Consider the following 19,021-nt stretch of genomic DNA (forward strand, 5'->3'; position numbering starts at 1 on the left):
TAGCCAGTTCTAATTTTATAGTTCGGTAAGACATTACACTGCAATCATTAAGATTTATCAGGCTCAAATTCAACAATGAAGTCTTGAGTCAATTTGGACACAATGACTCATAAAAATTAACACCAAAGAAACTCTATGTGTGCAAGAAACTATTTTCACAGTGTGTTATATACGTTAGTTCCGAGAACTGTTTGCTGGTAGACCCTCCATCCTCAATCTGGATGAATGCCAGTTGACCTGAATGCTTATTTTCTTTCTTTAATTTGGTTCTCTAGCCATCACACTACAAAACTGTACCACCAATTAAAATTTTTATTTTAATTTTCTTTGCTATGTTACTATTTTTAAAAAATTTATTTGAGTTAAACATTTTGGTTCTTCTCTGTTAATGGATTAATTGCATTTCTTCTCTCATCAGCTGTCAGATTATCAAGGCATTGTTTGATCTTAAAAATAATGTTACGTGTATAATTCCTAAAAGCTTTGGATATATTACATGGTCTCTGTTGTTAAATAACTATATTTGTAAATAGAGAAAGTTAATACCAAACCCACCTACAGAGTTGTTTTTTGGCATGTACAACAATAACAGACCATAAAGGGGTCTTTTTTAAAGACTTATCATTATCCATTTAAACAATGGCACAGTACCAGAGGTGGGGCAGGGACTTTTACCCATATGGGAGTAAACTAATATCTTATTTAGCTCATTCTTACTGACCACCTTGGACCAAGCCCTCACAGAGAAAATCAGGGGAAACCATTGTGTTAAGAAAGGCAATCCTCAGACTGAATGCTATATGGAGGATCTAGGGAGAAGGCAGCTGTCCAAAAAAATAATATCTACATTGATAATATTTGTATATTACTAATTTGTACCCAATGATACACCTTTAAAATTTTCTTTTTGTATCTGTCAATGTCATATATAGACTTTAACATGTGAGATTTTAATTCCAACTCTTTCTCTGTTTCATGTGGAGTTAAAATTATTAATTGCCAGACTGTTTCACAGGTGTCATATATAAGGTAGATTATTTTTGTCCTAGGTTCAAAATCCCTTCCCTTTCCCTTTCCCTACCTTTCCTCTCCGCTCCTCTTCCTCTTCCACCTCCTCTTTCTTCTCTCTCCCCCGCTCTACCCCTCCCTCTATCTCGCTGGAATTTTATTTAGTGCTAGGTACCATGGGGTGGGTTTGGCGTTGGTAAGTAAGGCTAATGAATGACCAGCCATAGACTTTCATAGTCACTGTGTCTGTCTCCCAAGCCTCCCCAATGGAGCTACTTGTACTATTTAATTCTATCTTTAATAGGCTGGACAGATACTTCTACATTTTGTTGGTTTCTTTTTTCTTTCTTTTTAAAAAAACCGGTGAAGTTGATTTTGTTAAAAGTTTGTGAAACACATTTGTAAGACTACACATTTTTTTTCATGGTGGCGAAGCAGCTTTACTATAACTACAGATTAAGTATTTATTTGCAAATACTCTGGCATTACATTGAACGGGCTGGGAGATGATGGAGAGAAATCACCACACTTGGAAACTGTACAATTAAGTGAATGCAAAGATCAAATATTGTTCATTTCGATAACTTGTTAATTTACAACCACACTGATTTATACTCTTTATCACACTGTACAAGTGGGCTTTAAATTGCTCTTCAATACTTTTATTCTTTCCTATGACCCAATTTCTACTTCTTTCTTAAAGTTGATGCATACTACTTATAAATCATATCATTTTCTTTCCTGAAGGTTATTTATACTAAATTTTATAATTTGTTTCTGTCAAATTCAATTAAAAGGAAAAAATATATTTTAAATATGGCATTCAGCCAATTACATTTTTAAAAAAGCATGCATTTGGGGTTGACTGAGTGGGATTTATTCATAAAAAGGAAAAAAAGGCAGAATAGTAGAGTAGTTATGGGCATGGACTTGAGCCAGATTACTTGACGACCATTTGCCAGCTGTGTGACCTTGGTGAGGTACTTAACTGCTCTGAGACACAATTTACTCATCTGTACAATGAGAATAATATTAGCACCTCCCAGATAAGGCTTTGTAGACTCAGTGAGGACTTAATGGTTGAAATGTAGAACACTTAGAACAGATTTATACAAACTTTGGCTATTTTTTTATAGTCAAGAAATATATTTGATTAGCAAGCATAAAAATGTATTAGCTAAAATGTACTAGTAATAGTTAAAAGGATGAGTTACATATGAATTTCCTTTCCTTTCAAATATTTCATATATATATGGCTAATATGCAAAGTGTACCCTTGTGAGTTTGACTGGGAGACCGGAAGTTCAATCACTTGCTATGATGTGCGCTGACCACCAGGGGTGGCTAGGAATGAAGGAAGGCCCCTGCCGGCTTCCAGCAGCAGGGGAAGGGAGGCCCTGGTAGGCAACTAGAAGGCCCCAATCGGCCCTGATTGCTGGCCAGGCCTAGGGCCCTACCTGTGCATGAATTTCGTGCACCGGGCCTCTAGAGTGTGTGTGAGTGTGTGTGTGTGTGTGTGTGTGTGTGTGTATTAGGCTTTTATAGATGTAGATATATACTATTATATATATGTGTATATATCTATATATATATATACATGCACTATAATAAAAGGTAGAAGATAAATACCAGGAAAAATCAATTTATATAAAAATTTAAGGAAAACAGCAGTTATTTTCTGTCAGTGTATCAGTTAGACCTTTGTGAGGAATAAGAAATTTCAGCTGAGTCTTGAAGATGAGCTATATTGAACATGTAAATTTTGAGTTTAGGGATGTGGGAGTAGCATACATAGAGGCAAAAAGGCAAATGCATTAATTAGTGTAAATTATTCCTTTTGATTGAAGTTAAAGGTCCATGAAGGTAAATAATGAGAAGCATATTTGTAACACTAGGTCATGAAGAGATCTGGAGAGCAAGGGTAGGTAATATAGGATTATTTTATAGGAAATGGAAAGCCATTTAAAATTTCTGAGAAGCCCTAGCTGGTTTGGCTCAGTGGATAGAGCATCCAGTTAAGGGCACATACCCAGGTTGCAGGCTTGATCCCCTGTAGGGGGCATGCAGGAGGCAGCCAATCAATGATTCTCTCATTGATGTTTCTATCTCTCTCTCCCTCTTCCTTCCTCTCTGAAGTTAATAAAAATATATTAAAAAATAATAAAATAAAATTTCAGAGAAAAGGTGTGTTCTAATCAAAACAGAGCTTTAATTTCATAGGAAAGTAAATCGTGGAGAGATTGTTGGAGGCAGGGATACCAGTTAGGTACCCACTGCAGTGGTCAAAATGAGAGATAATGAAAACTTGAAGCAAGGGAATGGCAGAGAAGAAGGGGATGGACACAGGAATATTACAGAAATAGAATCTACCATAGTACCCCAAATCAGAAAACAATGAGAAATTTTGAAACTATACCGATATTGGGACTTCAACACTGGGTATTCTAAATCAGTATGTCTATAGAGTGACTCATCAAACCATAATTTCTGGAAGTGTGATTTTGATGGTCATTTTTGACCACTACTGACCTGAATGTCTATAATGGTGGAGTAAAAGAAATTACACTAGCTCCAAGGTTAGGAAAATAGAAAAAGGATTAACAGGAAGAAGAGAAGAAAGGGAGAGAAAATAATACAGTCTCATAGCAACTGGGACAGATAGAGGAGCCAAGTTGATGACAAATTTTGTACTTCCTGAGGACAAGGTAGAATAGAAAAGAAGTTGAGGAGAGAAGTTGGACTCAAGTTGATAGATTTGAAAATTACCACTATGATTTGAAAAAGACAAATCCTGAAAAACACAGATACTCCAGAGTTGAGTCACAGGAAGAATGAGGCATGGCCTTGGATTTTGCAGGAAAATAAATAGAAGAGAGTATCATAAAAACCAAGGGAGACAGACTATTCAAAGAAGGGTGCTGATTTATGCAGAAGAGTTTAAGGATAAGGTCGATTTGGTGTCCAAAGTTATAGATAATGAATGAAAGAAGATAAGCAAGGTACTCTCAAGCTTTAGCAATGAACACAAGGTGATGAGTTCAGCCAGTTCATATGGACTATTCTTCAAGAAGTTTGTTGGTGAAGGAGAGAGGCAGGAAATAATAAGGCAGCAGCATTATGAACAAGCACTTTGAGGCACTCTATATATATGAACAAGACAGAGGAGAGAAATTTAAGACGGAAGGCAATCGTGTAAAATTGAATGAAACACGTTTTAAGAGAAGGAAACTAGAAGGGCACAATTGCGAGAGTTGGCTCTGGTGAGAATGAGTTATTTACCTCCTTATCTGAAATAGGAGGAAAGGTGGCAAAGAAGGGAGATAACAAAGAGAAATGAGCATATAAAAATAAGGAGAGTTGAGTGAAGTAAACAACAAGTTGTTTCACAATTATATAAAAAGTGAGAATGAAATGTATTATGCACAAAACTTAAGGGCAATGGAATTTGTTTCAGAGATTACTCAAGAATCAATTAAAGATAATCCAAAGGATTTCTGAGATGCAGAGATGGCCCAGTTAAAGGTTACTTAGAATAAATTAGTATCTGTTACAGAGTAATACAAATTGGCTGGTGAACAGAAGAAAGGCGTAGGCATTGACAGGACTGATGATTGGCAAAATGCTTAACGAGGGAGCCAAATGGCGAGGAAATCGAGGGAGCTCGTTAAACAATCCCAGGGTGGAGGGAAGGGCGGTCACAGTGACAATAAAGACCAGTGGGAGTTAGGGCAGGGAGAGGAGGACAGACAGAAGTTGTGTTCAGAGAGAGATGTGGAGAGGGAAACGGTGACCCAGAAAGGGAGAACAGCACGTGAAATGGTAACCAGGCTAACACCCATAGGAAAAGGGTGGTGTAAGCAAAAAGCATAGATTCAAAAACAGGAAAAATATTTTGACATCTATTAGTTGGAAGGAGTGGCCTCTTGCAGCTGGTTGTCAGAAAAAAGTGAACTCTTATGAGGCAGGCTCTTTCAGTTATGTGAAGGCAAGTGAAAGAGCAGTTCTATGAAAAGATCTTCACCTTCGATATGGTGTACTTTTCTTCAAGGAAATAACTTATAAAAATGTCATTTTATATATATGAAAAGACATTTCAAAGAGGAAGGGAGAGGGAGATAGAAACATCAATGATGAGAGAGAAACACTGACTGGCTGCCTCCTGCACACCCCTACTGGGTATCGAGCCCACAACCTGGGCATGTACCCTGACTGGGAATCAAGCCATGACTTCCTGGTTCATAGGTCAATGCTCAACCACTGAGCCACACCAGCCAGGAAAAATTTCATTTTCTTTTATTCAGCTTTCTGAGTTTTATAATATGTAAAATATTGTGTATGGGCATTGTGTTCACAGGCATTGTGCAAAGTATACATTTAAAAAGTGTTATGATACAATTGCTATATTTCCAGATTACCTGTCCCCACTTCCTATTTTCCTAGTCCTTAGCAAACCTATTTCCCCTAATTTCTGGATCTTTAATATTGTACCAGTTGATTAATTAAAGTGTGATCAAATATTATTCTGTGACTATATTTTTAAAAAAGTAACTGTGTAGGCACTAAATCATAAATTGAAAGTATCTGTAAATAATGAGAATGGCAATAAATAAGATGAAATAAGTTGCAAATCAAGAATGAAATTTACACCTAAGAATTTGGGATTTGGCTGATTAGAGGGAGCCATGGTGTATTGGTGTGTTACAGGACCACCATGTTGACAGATGGCTCACAGACCAGGACAAAGTGGGGATGTAGTGTTTCAATGCCATAGGTATTCTAAGATAAAACAGCCTTTAAAAACTGAGTTTTCTACTTGCTAGTCAGATTTTATTTATATTCTTTAGAAATTGTCTGAATACACACTTTAGCGAGGCACATTTAAAAAAATAAGAAATTATGTCCAGCTGGTGTAACTCAGTGGTTGAGCGTCGGACCATGAAACCGGTCACAGTTTGATTCCCGGTCAGGGCACATGCCCAAGGCTGTGGGCTTGATCCCCAGTGGGGGGTGTGTAGGAGGCAGCCGATTGATGTTTCTCTCTATCCCTCTCCTTTCCTCTCTCTAAAGTCAATAAAAATATATTGAAAAAAGAAATTGTGATTTCATTAGTCAAGAGTGAATTGGAAGATTTCAGCCATCCACAAAAAAAAGAATTGCTCTTAGTTCAAAGCAATACACCTGAATAATTGTTTTACATAGCTTTCAAAGGAAGGTAATGGCTCATCGGTAATTTTTCCAGGATACATAAAGAAGAATTTGAGGAGAATTTTTTTTTAAAGAATGAATTATGCCAGGAAAATCAAAAGGTAAACTTTTATTAAGAAAAACTGCCAAGGAAATATATGAGAAACTCACTTCGCCTATGTGCAAAAATTATAAACATTGGGGAAAGTTTCACTGATTTGCTGGTTCAAACAGGCATGGCACACATCAATGAGATATGCTAACTTCATTGAAGTTCAAAACGTGTGCAATGTGCCTGCATAGCAATGCTCCTGGTTTTAAAAGTATACCATACAGTATACCATACTGACTGTATCTTCAACTAACACCCCACTGAAATCTTTTCACAATAGCTATTAAGATGGAAACGAGTTTCAATTCCATTCCTTCTCCTCCCTGACCATACACTTGTGGATAAATTCAGCAAGCAAGAGTGGATTCAGTTATGTTATTTAAGTCCAGGCTTATCAGAAATCCTGTCACCTTTAGGCAACAGCACTAGTTCAGTATAGCTGAAGAAAGAAAGAGGATATTTGGGGAAGGGGACTTTGAAAGGCAATTAGGTCACAAGGGTGGAGTCTCATGATGGGATGAGCACCTTTATAAGAAGAGACAGGAGAGAACTACCCCACCCCAACCCCCTGCACTCTCTCTTTACCACGTGAAGACCAGGGAGAAGAGGCCCCCTGCCAGCCAGGAAGAGGGCCCTCATCAGGAACTGAACTGGTGGCAACCAGACTGTGGGGACTTCTCAGCGTCCAACTGTGAGGTTTGCACTTCAGTTGTTTAAGCCATCCAGTCTGTGGTATTTCGTCATGGCAGCTCGAGCTGATTAACACACCAGGCATAATCATGAAGAAAGGAAGAGGGAGGCATATTTGAGAGATATTTAGGATGCATATAGGACAAAAGAATTACATATCTGATTGTATTCTGCACATATGAAAAGAGTTATGCTATTTCTATAATACTGTTTCTTCATTGTTTCATTTCATCTTGTAATTCCTGTCTGAAATAAAAGTTATATTAAACCGTCAATGAAGGAATAAGAAAAAGAGGTATGCTAATAGAAATACCAACACATACTGAGTGCTGAGTACATCCCAGAGAGTGAACTAAAGACCTTATATGAATTCACTTTTAATCCTTCCAACAGTTCTATAAAGTTAAGTGTTATAATTATGCCTGTACTACATATGAGAATGAGGAGGATAACTAGGGATACTTCAGCACCATAAAGAGGGGGCGGTCTTTCTTGGAAATCAGAAGAGGAAGGAATAATGTGCCTGCCCAGATCACTTCAAATTCTTTCTGGGGAAAGGAGTCTACTACTTTTATGAAATGAGAGTTCTCCAGGTTTAATTCAATGTTTACATGTCATTTTTCTCGATGAACGTTTTATAACAAAGTGGTATTGGTGCCTGCAGGGATGGCAGCGCTGGAGAGCTGGAGAGTCGCCTGTGGTTCTGATGCCAACTACAAACTTGGACACTTTTCTGTGCCTCTCATTTCTTTGACTTTCTTATCTGACTATAGAAATAATAATACCTGCTTCACAGGACTCTTGTAAAAAATAGAGATAATACACACAAAATGCTTAGCAAAGTGTCTGGCATATGGTGAGTCTTAATTGGTAGTGGTGATTATAATAATTAGACTACCAGGGCCCAGGTAAATTCACACCTGCCACTTATATGCAGTCCTGGCTCTTTACTCTTTCTTCCAACCCTACCGTATCCATTCCCTATGCCCTATGCCCACCTAGAAAATAAATGTAAATTGGACTTAAAAGTTTAGTACTGTAACAGACTAAATAGAGAACTGCCCTTGTCCTCATTAGTATTTAACTGGGAGTAGGTGAAAGCCAGTTCACTGAGGTAAAAATATTCAGAAAACTTTAGTTCTAGAAAGACCCAGCTCTGTCACAAATTATCAGTCCCTTTTCTTCTTTGGATACATGTGTAAATATCAAGTTTAAACAGACATTTACACTTTCTCTCAACTCTATGATTTCTGTTTTCTAATACTTTTCATCTGCATGATTTAAGCCTTAGGAAACCAACTCCTAAGGTCAGTTTGTAATAAGTATTATCAAGTCCCAAATGTTTTCAAAAACAGTCAAGAAGAAAACACACACTGAAGACTGACAACACATCACCTTTCAGGCTCAACGATTTCTGATTTGAATCTCTGAAGTTTGCGGGAGCATCCACAATGTTTCTGTAAACATTTTCGATTTCCCCCATCACTACTGGAAAAATGTGGGAAGATTGAACTGTGTTCACAAAGATTTTTCAAGCTCAAGTGCAAGAGATTGTTTATGGTTTAGTGAGAAGCTCTGGGGTTTTCCCCAGGTCCCTCAGCATTGTTTTGCTTTCTTCCGAGCAATGGAACTGAGCAGACTGAAAACAAGCAGCTGACTGCCAAGGACATGTGAAACCTGTTCTATTGGTCATTCTGGATCCAATTCAAGCACATACTGTTACTGTGTAAGATTACTTTTACTTCGCTTTAGTGGAAGCCTCGATTTTGCTTTAGGGAAAAAAAGTCATATTGTGTTTTTCCATTTTAATTTATAAACTATGTGTGTTCCTTCAAGCAATAAATTCTAAAATGACAATGACATACTTATAATTTTGATGTGAGAATAAGAATACTAGAACCAGAGTTTCAGCTATTTATAGCTACATAATAAACAACCACAAAACTTAGTGGCTTAAAATAATTTATTATTTCTCTCAATCCTACAATCTGAGCCGGGCAGTTTTTCTATTCTGTGCGGTATCTACTTGTGCTGGAACCTATAATAATTCTTAGAGCTCAGGTGCCTGAAACAACTGAGGCCTGGCCAAGCATGTCACCCACATGGCCACTCCACACGACGAGCTTGGGGTTTCAGACATCACGGTGGTTCTTACATGGTAGCTAGCTTCCAAGAGAAAAGAAGCTGAAACTGCTAGTTCTCCTGAAGGCCAGACCCATTATGGGACAGCATCACATCCATCATATTCTATTGGTCTAAGCAAGTCCAAAGCCAGTCCAGATTTAAAGAGCAGAAACAGACTCCACCGCTTTGTATGAAAAGTAGCCTATTCACCACAGGAGGTTGGTGGCTGATGGCCACCGTCTTTGGAGAATCCAACAGAGAGCCTATTGCATCTCCCAGGAGCTCTTTCCTTTTCCTTTACCCTTTGGGTTTCATTGAGATTCTTTGAAACCTATTTGAAATATTTTATATGTCAGCAGAAACAAAGTCACTCAACTTTAGGAAATAAGGGATAATTCTTTGAAACACTCATTATAACAAGCGTTCAACGATTTCATAACAATGGAATCTTGATTTATATTACTACTAGAGGCTCAGTGCACGAAATTTGTGCACAGGTAGGGTTCCCAGGTCTGGCCGGCGATCAGGGCCGATCTGTGGAGTAACTGGCAGGGTGATTTGGGGGGCCCCCTCAGTTTGCACCCGCCTTGGCTGGCCTGGCGCCGCATGCTCACCAGTCCCGCCCCCTGCCGCTGCCGCTGGCTGGGGCCTGCGGGCTGGGGGCAGCTCCTGCATTGAGCATCTGCCCCTTGGTGGTCAGTATGCATGATAGCGACCAGTCGTTCCGCTGTTTGGTTGATTTGCATATTAGGGTTTTATATAGATAGACTAGAGGCCCGGTGCACGAAATTCATGCACAGGGGAGGAAAGGGGGCAGGAGGGCGGGTGGGGGGTCCCTCAGCCCGACCTGCACCCTCTCCAATTTGGGAGCCCTCAGGGGATGTGCTACTGATGGCTTGGGCCCACTCCCCGTGGTTCTCTGCAGGGCCTGCCTGCTCCACACCACGGGGATGGGCAAACAGGCCCTGCTGAGTGCTGCCTGCGGGCCCGCTTGCCTGCTCGCAAGTCGCTGCAGCGACCGCCCAGCAGGCCCTGCTGGGTGCTGCCTGCACCCCGCTTGCCTGCTGGGCTCACGTTGCTGGGGTGACGCCACCAGCGTCCTGCCCAGCCGCTATGGGTGCCGCCATCTTTTGTCATGGAGTGACGGTTAATCTGCATATTACTCTTTTATTAGATAGGGTTTTTGTTCACTATAAATATGAAGTGATGGAGCCTCAGGAGAAATGGAAGCTTTCATTCTCAGATATGTTCCCAAGTAGAGAAACAGCCTTTACAGTACCAGTAAATTCTATATAACTCAGATTCACCTTTTTTACAGCTAGCTGGATCAAGCCACCTTTACAGTTTTATCTATTGTATTAAAATATATGTGTGGGATTTTTACAAGAAAAGGATTTATAATCACCCACTTCCTCTTTTTATTCAAATTAATTTTCCTTCCCTGATCTTATGTGAATCATTCCTCACATAAGAACTGGCTGATGAATCAGAAAGGAGCCAGTAAATTCTAATGATCCCAAAAGAAGAGACAAGCTTATCACTGCCAGAGATCAAAACCAAACCCTAAAATTACAGGCTTTGTTTAAAATGCTGTTTGAGGCATTGAGATTCAGTTCAGAGAACATACCTTTATCCTGACTCATTCTCACTGCACATTCAGCCCACTGAAGAGAGGAGGAGGCCGGTGAATCTCATTAGCAACCACTGACCTTCAAAAACTTGGTCGATAGCAGTCAGGCAGCAAAAGAGGCACAGAGGCCATGCTGCCATCGCTGTGCCAGGCCAAGCTCAAAAAAGAAAGAGACTGACAGTGGCCATCTTTGGGAGACTGAAGCACAGAACACATTTTATTTATTAGCAGCTCTTTCTCTGTACCCCCCTTTCCTTTGGATTTCGTTGAGTTTATTTGAATTCTGAAATTAAGGATAACAGGAACAAAAATGTAACTCAAAATACAGAGTTGTAAGCCCTGACCAGGTAGCTCAGTTGGTTAGAGCCTCATTCTCATACTCCAAGGTTGTGGGTTTGATCCCAGGTCAGGGCACATACAGGAATCAACCAATGAATGCATAAATGAGTGGAACAACAAATCGATGTCTCTTTTCTCTCTCTCCCTCTCTCATCAATAAATAAAATTTAAAAAATAATACAGAGTTGTAAAGGGGCTGATACTCAGCAGTCATGACAAATACGCAAGTGTGAATTTTAAACTGCTCCTATTGTAAGGCACATGTAACCTGCACAATGGTGATTAGTTTAGAGAACAGTTCTATCGATATATGAAAGACTCCAGGCCTAACAAAATGATGGATTCAAGCTCTTCAGTTATTCAAATAGGTGATGCTGGTGATAACTCATTGCATCTGTTTACCAAACCTAAAACTCTAAGGTAATCAATAATCATTATAATTACAAAAAACCAACTTGGCTATAAGGAAACTACAAATTGAACTTTCTCATAATGCATCACACTCATTGTTAAAAGTGATTTATAAACAAACAAACCCTTCACAATGTTTGACAAACAATACTCAAAATTTAGCGTCATTTGTCAAACTGGGAAATTGTGCTTTTGTAAGAAAAGGAATTGATTTTCTTCTTTTGATTTATTATTTGAAAAATATATTTTTTCATAATACTATCTAGTATATTTAAAAATGGTCATCCAGTTCAAAACTTCAGGGCAAAATATAAACCATCTCAGCTGCCTTAGGAAAAAGGGTTGCTTTTGCAGCTAATCTTGAGTAGAAAGCATTTGTTTCTTTGCTTGTTCTCTGTTTGTCTGTCTCTCTCTCTGGTTACCTTGTTTAGTCCAATGGCTTTGTAGTTGCCTTCACTCAGCCCTGCTGTCCACAGAGGACTAGTTTGATGTGTTGAGACTCCTGACCCCATGGTGAAGATACAGTCTGTGAACCCTAGAGAGCTTGGCCCAGGTATTTAATGAGATTTTTTTTTTTTGGTTTCTCCTTGGGCTCCTAGATTTCTACAACCCAAAGCCCAAGCTACTGTGCAGCTCTTTTCCAGGCTTCTTTTATGCAGGTGCTATTGCTCCAGTTCCACGTGCCTTGGGTGAGGCCTTTTCATTCCAATTCACCACCACAGCAGTTCAGACACTCCCTCATCCACCTATTTGTGGATCCAGAAAAAACAATGGGCCCAAGGCTTCAGGCCAGATTACCACTTTGTCTTCCTGCTCTGTTTCTGATCCACAGAAATGTTCATTATTTTTAAAATTTTCTCTTATTATAGCTTGTCTTTAACTGCTATGTATATAGAGCAGGGTAGTGGGCAAAAACATGAATTTACAGTGCCATCTTCACTAGAAACTTTTCAGGTCAATGCAATGGAATTTTAGCAGAAAGATTTAAAGATCAAATGCTCCTTGGTAGACTATATAGTAATTTTTAAAAATTGATTTCAGAGAGAGAGAGAGAGAGAGATCGATCAATGATGAGAGAGAATCATTGATCGGCTGCCTCCTGCACATCCCCTACTGGAGACTGAGCCCACAACCCAGGCATGTGCATGTGCCCTGACCGAGAATCGAACCGTGGCCTTCTGCTTCTGGTTCATAGGTCGATGCTCAATCACTGAGCAACATCAGCCGGGCTAGATAGTAATTTTTTTTTCTAGAGATTTTAAATTCAAGGTAAGTGAAGCATATTCAAGTGGAGGGGGGTTATAATAGGTAGCTAATAAAACATAAAAGATGAGTCAGGTGTCAAAGCTGAACATGTAGTTTTGGAAATTATAGAAGTTAACAAAAATAGTCTTAAAATATAACCTTCAAAGTGTGATACCTACAAACAGATCAATGAGAAATATCCCTGAATTTCTACTTTTGATGATACAACAAATTTCTCTCCTTCTTATGCCATATTTAGCTTACATATTCATTCCTATAAGATTTTATAATACATTAATGATTATTCATTTATTCAACAAATACTAATTATGTTCCTGCTATCTACTCTACAAGACCCTGGTGATTCAGAGATGAATAATAAATAGTCCTTGCCCTTAAGAAATTTATAATTTATCGAGGAAGTCAGCCACACACCCCAAAACAAGTCACCATTCCATGATAACTGCTGTAATGGCTGTAGGGACAAAGTGCTTTCTTTAAAGGCATAGATGAGAGAATGAGTAATTCTTAATGGTCTGGTTCTGTAAAGAAGCAATTCCAAAGGCTTCACAGAAGAGGTGGCATATTGGGAACTTCCAGAAGTTTTACAAAAGAGTTAATAGTGTCTTGTGGGACATGGGGTCTAGGGAAATTAACTTATGCTTATCCAGCACACAATTTTGACTTAGATTATGGGATTATGTTGGACAGCTTGGGGAGCTAATGAAGATTATGGGAGAGTGATAAGCACTTTCCACCTCTCTCTCCTTCTTTGAGGATTCCTTACATGAACAAAGATGACAGTATCAGGCAACTTTAGGAAAGGGTAAATAAACTGGCATAGTCAGAGTGCAAGATAAATAGTAACTAACTTGGGGATGGACAGATGACCAAGGGTGGACTGTGGAGATCTTGTATTGTAGTCTAAAAAAACTGGACTTTTCTTGTGGGCAATGATGCTGGTGAGGCAATCCACTTTACATTTTGAAATATAGACATCTGAGATAATGAAATGGAGAAATAAAAGACTTGAACTAGTGACCAATCAGAAAAATACTGACCGTGTCCAAGTATGAGGTAATAACTATTAAACTGTCATGGAAATAGGGGAATTAGAAAATCATAAGTATTTTTTTACGGTATATATTTGAAAAGCTATAATAGAGCAATGCTTCTATTACTATTTCATTGCAAGAGAGGTTTCCCTAGTTGAGATACAAGTATGCTGGAACTTTCAGAATTATGTTTAGTGCTTAAGGGCTATGTTTTTCAGATAAAGTACTGTTTTTTGTTTGTTTATTTGTTTTTACTACATCCATGTTGGATCATATCCAAAAGGCATAGGAGTGATTTAGGCATGAAAAGGAATAACTCATTATGTTAAGCCTTTATGTTATCACTAGAGGCCTGGTGCACAAAAATTTGTGCACTTGGGGGGGTCCCTCAGCCCGGCCTATGCCTTCTTGCACTCTGGGACCCCTTGGAGGATGTCCACCTGCTGGCTTAGGCCCGCTCCCTGGGGGATCGGACCCAAGCTGGCAGTCAGACATCCCTCTGGCAGCCCGGCAGCCCTCGGGGGATGTCCATTTGCCAGCAGAGAGCAGGCCTAAGCTGCAGTCTGACATCCTTAGCGCTGCTGAGGAGGTGGGAGAGGCTCCCACCACCACCGCTGTACTGGCAGCTGTCAGCCTGGCTTGTGGCTGAGCAGAGCTCCCCCTGTGGGAGCGCACTGACCACCAGGGGGCAGCTCCTGTATTGAGCGTCTGGCCCCTGGTGGTCAGTGTGTGTCATAGTGACCAGTTCTGCTGTTAGGGTCAGTTTGCATATTACCCTTTTATTATATAGGATAGAGGCCTGGTGCATAGGTGGGGGCCGGCTGGTTTGCCCTGAAGGATGTTCCGGATCAGGGTGGGGGTCCCTCTGGGGTGCTTGGCCAGCCTGTGTGAGGGGCTGATGGCTGTTTTCAGCTGGTCACACCCCCTTCAGGGTGGGGGTCCCCACTGGGGTGTCTGGGCCAGCCCCGGTGAGGGGCTGATGGCTGTTTGCAGGCTGGTCAAGCCCCCCCCCCCCCCAATGGGGACCCTCACCCCATGGAGGTTTGGCCAGCCTGGGTGAGGGGCTAATGGCTGTTTGCAGGCTGGCAACACCCCCTTTAGGGTGGGGGGTTCCCACTGGGGTGCCTGGCCAGTCTGGGTGAGGGACTGAGGGCCATTTTCAGGCTGGCCAAGCCCCCCTGGCGACGGAAGCTCCCAGCCTCTCCTTTTTTTCTTTTTTTTTATTCTGGGATTTATTTACCTTCTATAATTGAAACTTTGTAGCCTTGAGAGGAGCTCAGAGCCGGCCAGGGTGGGTGGGAGGGAAGCCTCCTGCTCGCTCCAGCTCCATGGCCATGGCTGGCTGAAAGCAGGTATCTGGGGTTTATTTACCTTCTATAATTGAAACTTTGTTGCTTTCAGTGGAGCTCAGAGCCTGCAGCGGCAAGCGGGAAGCTTAGCTTCCTCTGTCATTGGGGCAACCAAGCCTCCTGCTTGCTCCAGCTCTGTGGCTGCCGGCTGCCATCTTGGTTGGGTTAATTTGCATATAGTTGCTCTGATTGGCTGGTGGGCATGGCTTAAGGCGTAGTGAAGGTACGGTCAATTTTTATGTTTGTCTTTTATTAGTGTAGATTATTGAAAACATGCAAACATTGGCACTTCCATTTTATATAGAAAACAAAACTGATCTTGTCATTTGGGGAAAGAAACTAAGAACTCTTCCCTTAAGAATATGTATTGTAATAAAATGAACCCTAAGTTTAATAATAGCATAGCTTCTGGAAAAATTCTGTCCCATGAAAAAGTAGGATTTCTACATTAAGTAGTTTTTGTAATTGAAGAATTTAAGATTAATCATAACCTTAAATAATATTTCTGCCTACATAATGATTCCATGCTAAATGAAAGAGAAAATACAGAAGAGTTGGCTAGATACAGCTATCTTACAAATGAACGCACAAAATAATATAAAAAGTCCCTTCTCTTTATACCAAGAGGAAAATCTTTTTTGCATCTTCCCTGATCCAGTTCAGGCGCTAGAAGGCTTTTCTTATATCACAGTACCTCCTTTTATTATCTTATAAATGGCAATATCTATTGAACCCCCAATAATATATTAGACACTGTTCTAGGGACTTCATATATACTATCTTGCTTAAACTTTGAGAAGCACTTAAAATGTGAAGAATTCCTCTCATTCATTTGGCTCTAGATTTGTCAAAGTTTAGAAAAGAGAGATTCCTCTTCTTCACTGGCCCGAGCGGGAACCTCCGCTCCCAGCTATAGGATTATTCCTAATATTCTAGTCACTCAAACCATTTTAGACAGAATTTTCTGTATGTAGGTGTGTGGTTATTGTTCCTAGCTAAGGAAATTCCTAAGAGACTCTAATCTAACAACAAAAAAAGAATCAGATCATAGAAACCTGTGTTAGTATGATTCAAAGGGAAAAAATGAGCTGCAGTGAAAGCCAATTTGAGCTGGAAAGACTTGCACTGTTAAATCACTAGACATGTGTAGCCACTTATGAAGCTGTCTGATCACATATGTTTTTAAACATCTGTCAGCACAAGCAGAACTCCACATGCAAAACACAGCACTCCTGAGCACAATGGAAGTTTGTGACGAATTCTCAGATTCTCAGGAAGAAATGAATACATTTCACAGGTTGAACATAGGTTATTACTGCTTAAGTTGAAGGAAGTTTTGGCAAGCAACTCCCAAAGGCTGTGTGACTCATTTCCTTGGACATTAATATCTTAAAAAGACAAAACTGAGACCAGCAATAAAACCTAGAGACCTAAAGAGAGAGATGTCAGGGAGTACTAAGAAGCAGGAGGCACTGGAGACTACAGCTGAAAGCTGAGTCTAACTTCTCTCTTTTTCTTGATAAAAATGTTGCAGCGCCATTTCCCCCACCATTAAAAATTCTCATCTCCAAAGTACAAATACAATTCCTTCCAAACCTGCGGCATTTGTTCTTCCCCTGAAGACATCGTCATATGCTTTCCACTGCGACTTCACCTGGTAGGCATGGATGAACACCACAAATACCACCACGAGGCACATTAAAGGGACCAGGGCTGCGGTGAACAGAGCGGCATAGATATTGGGGATGAAACACCTGAAAGAGAAGAGAAGAGATCACTCAGACAACTTCAATACGAACATTTCTGAAATCCAGAATGTCTGACATCATTGCTTTATACTAACTCTTTGTATCTAAGTGTTGGCAAAAGCTCATTTTTGGTTTGCCAAATTGAAGCTTTGTTTGAGTAGAGGCTACATGGTTAAATCTCATCCACTGCTTCACAAAGTAGGATCCATGAAATAAGTACATCCTGAGATGCACAGAAAACTTAAAAAAAAAAAAAGGTCCTGGCCAAATACTTTGAGAAATGTGCACTTGCTTTGCAGCTCTATCTTCTTGGCCTACTGAGACCAAGGTCACACTGAGGACTGCATGAGAGAAGGCATTGCTTAATGGCAAATCTGAGGATTCCTAGGGCTCAATTCTGTCATTCCTAAGCTATACATTTCCTGTAGAGCCATGAATTCTCTTGAAAATGATGACAACTTTCCATTTAGAAGCTATACCACTCAATTGCATCTGTTATTACTAGAGTTTATCTAGAACAATGAGGTCCAAGGTAAACTTACATTATTTATTAATTTTGATAACATTGAAGGTCTACAAACAATGATTTTAGAGATGTAACTGGAAATTTTTACTCATAATTTATTAAATCATTATGTTCTTTACAAAAATCTTTCATACAAAGATATCAAAATGTGCCTGGCCAGTGTGGCTCAGCTGGTTTGGTGTCGTCCCATGCACCAAAAGGTTACCAGTTCGATTCCTGGTCATGGCACGTGCCTTGATCCCTGGCAGGGGGTGTGCAGGAGGCAGCTGATTGCTGTTTCTATCTTACATAAATGCATCTCTATCATTCTCTCCCTCTCCTTTTATCTCTCTCTCTAAAAATAAAAAAATATATATGTATTTTAAAATGTCAAAAAGGAGGGCTACTAAATAAGTTCTCAATAGCTGAAACTGTACTCTTCAGGAATTCTTAAAAAGGACATACCTCCTGTAACTTATAACACTATAATACATTTAATGACAAGAAATCTTAATAGCAGGTAGTGTTCTTTTCAAATATTTTCCCCAACTTCTCCATTTTTAATACATAATACTTATAAACCTACATTACAACAAGTAAAACAAATAATGAACTCTGAAGAAAATCAAGGAAAAAAATATAACATGTTTAGAAGAAAACCTCAAAATTCAAAATATAGTAATCAGGGAAACATCCATTCTTGCCATTTGGGGAGAAAAAAAGTGCTGCAATTTTATATTTAAAAAGAGACATATTATCAAAGACCTTCCTTAGGTATTATTCCTAATTAACATGACCTGCTAAATGTATTCCTCTTGTAATCAAGACACATTTCAAGAGATATTTCAACACATATTCTGCATCCGCAAAGAGATGTCAGAATGATGGATTTCCTAGCTTTCAGAATTTAATTTGGACAGTACAAAGGCTGACTCCTTCCCTGTACGCTCATCTGTGTGTCACAGACCCGTATCTTCCAGGTAAAAGGCACAAGACGAGATAAAACAGGCAAACATTAATGGCCTTGATCTTGCTTGAATACATTTCTGTACTAAAAATAGTGATCATGATGGCTAGTCATTTCTACAAATATTAGCTTTGAATGATTTGTCTCTTGTTTTCCTCAGAATTATGGAACCACAGCCATACACTGGCCTAAAGGTGCTTAGACAAAAGCAGACACAGACGGAGAAACTCACACAGACTCCACTGCTCTATTTTTATCTTGAACAATGTCATCACAATTCAGTGTCAGGATGTAAAAGGAGGATGGTTACTGACTCTACTGTGAGGTGCTCTAGGATTAATCAACATCTGATACAGAGTGCCCGTGTTTAGATTTGACTCCAACACATACAACTTCTCATGTTTGGTTCCCACTTCTCTACTTGAAGTGCCTTCCTGAAAACTTTGTTTTAGATTCAGAGGACAACCTTTGAAAGCAGAACCTCAACTAATGGCGCACCAGCCTGGTTAAAAAATAAAACGGGCAAAGTGGACCTCCAGGATGTTAGCACTAACCAGGCGTGTCTGCAGGGCTCTCGGGAAGAGAAGGAAACTCCCTAAGTATCATCGCTCTTAAAACTCTCCTTTGCAGTTCTCCCTGCTTGTACGATGACTT

At 39.8% G+C, this 19,021-nt stretch overlaps 1 protein-coding gene across 1 annotated transcript in view; it reads right to left on the reverse strand.

Annotated features, from left to right (window-relative positions):
- The window catches only part of ADGRV1 (adhesion G protein-coupled receptor V1), a 424,156-nt gene that overhangs the window by 61,317 nt on the left and 343,818 nt on the right, over positions 1–19,021 (reverse strand). Inside the window, 1 exon segment of the mRNA XM_023749230.1 lies at positions 16,744–16,901. Within this exon segment, the coding sequence (XP_023604998.1) occupies positions 16,744–16,901 (158 nt within the window).

Source organism: Myotis lucifugus, unplaced genomic scaffold (assembly GCF_000147115.1).
Source record: "Myotis lucifugus unplaced genomic scaffold, Myoluc2.0 scaffold_0, whole genome shotgun sequence".
NCBI lineage: Eukaryota > Metazoa > Chordata > Mammalia > Chiroptera > Vespertilionidae > Myotis > Myotis lucifugus.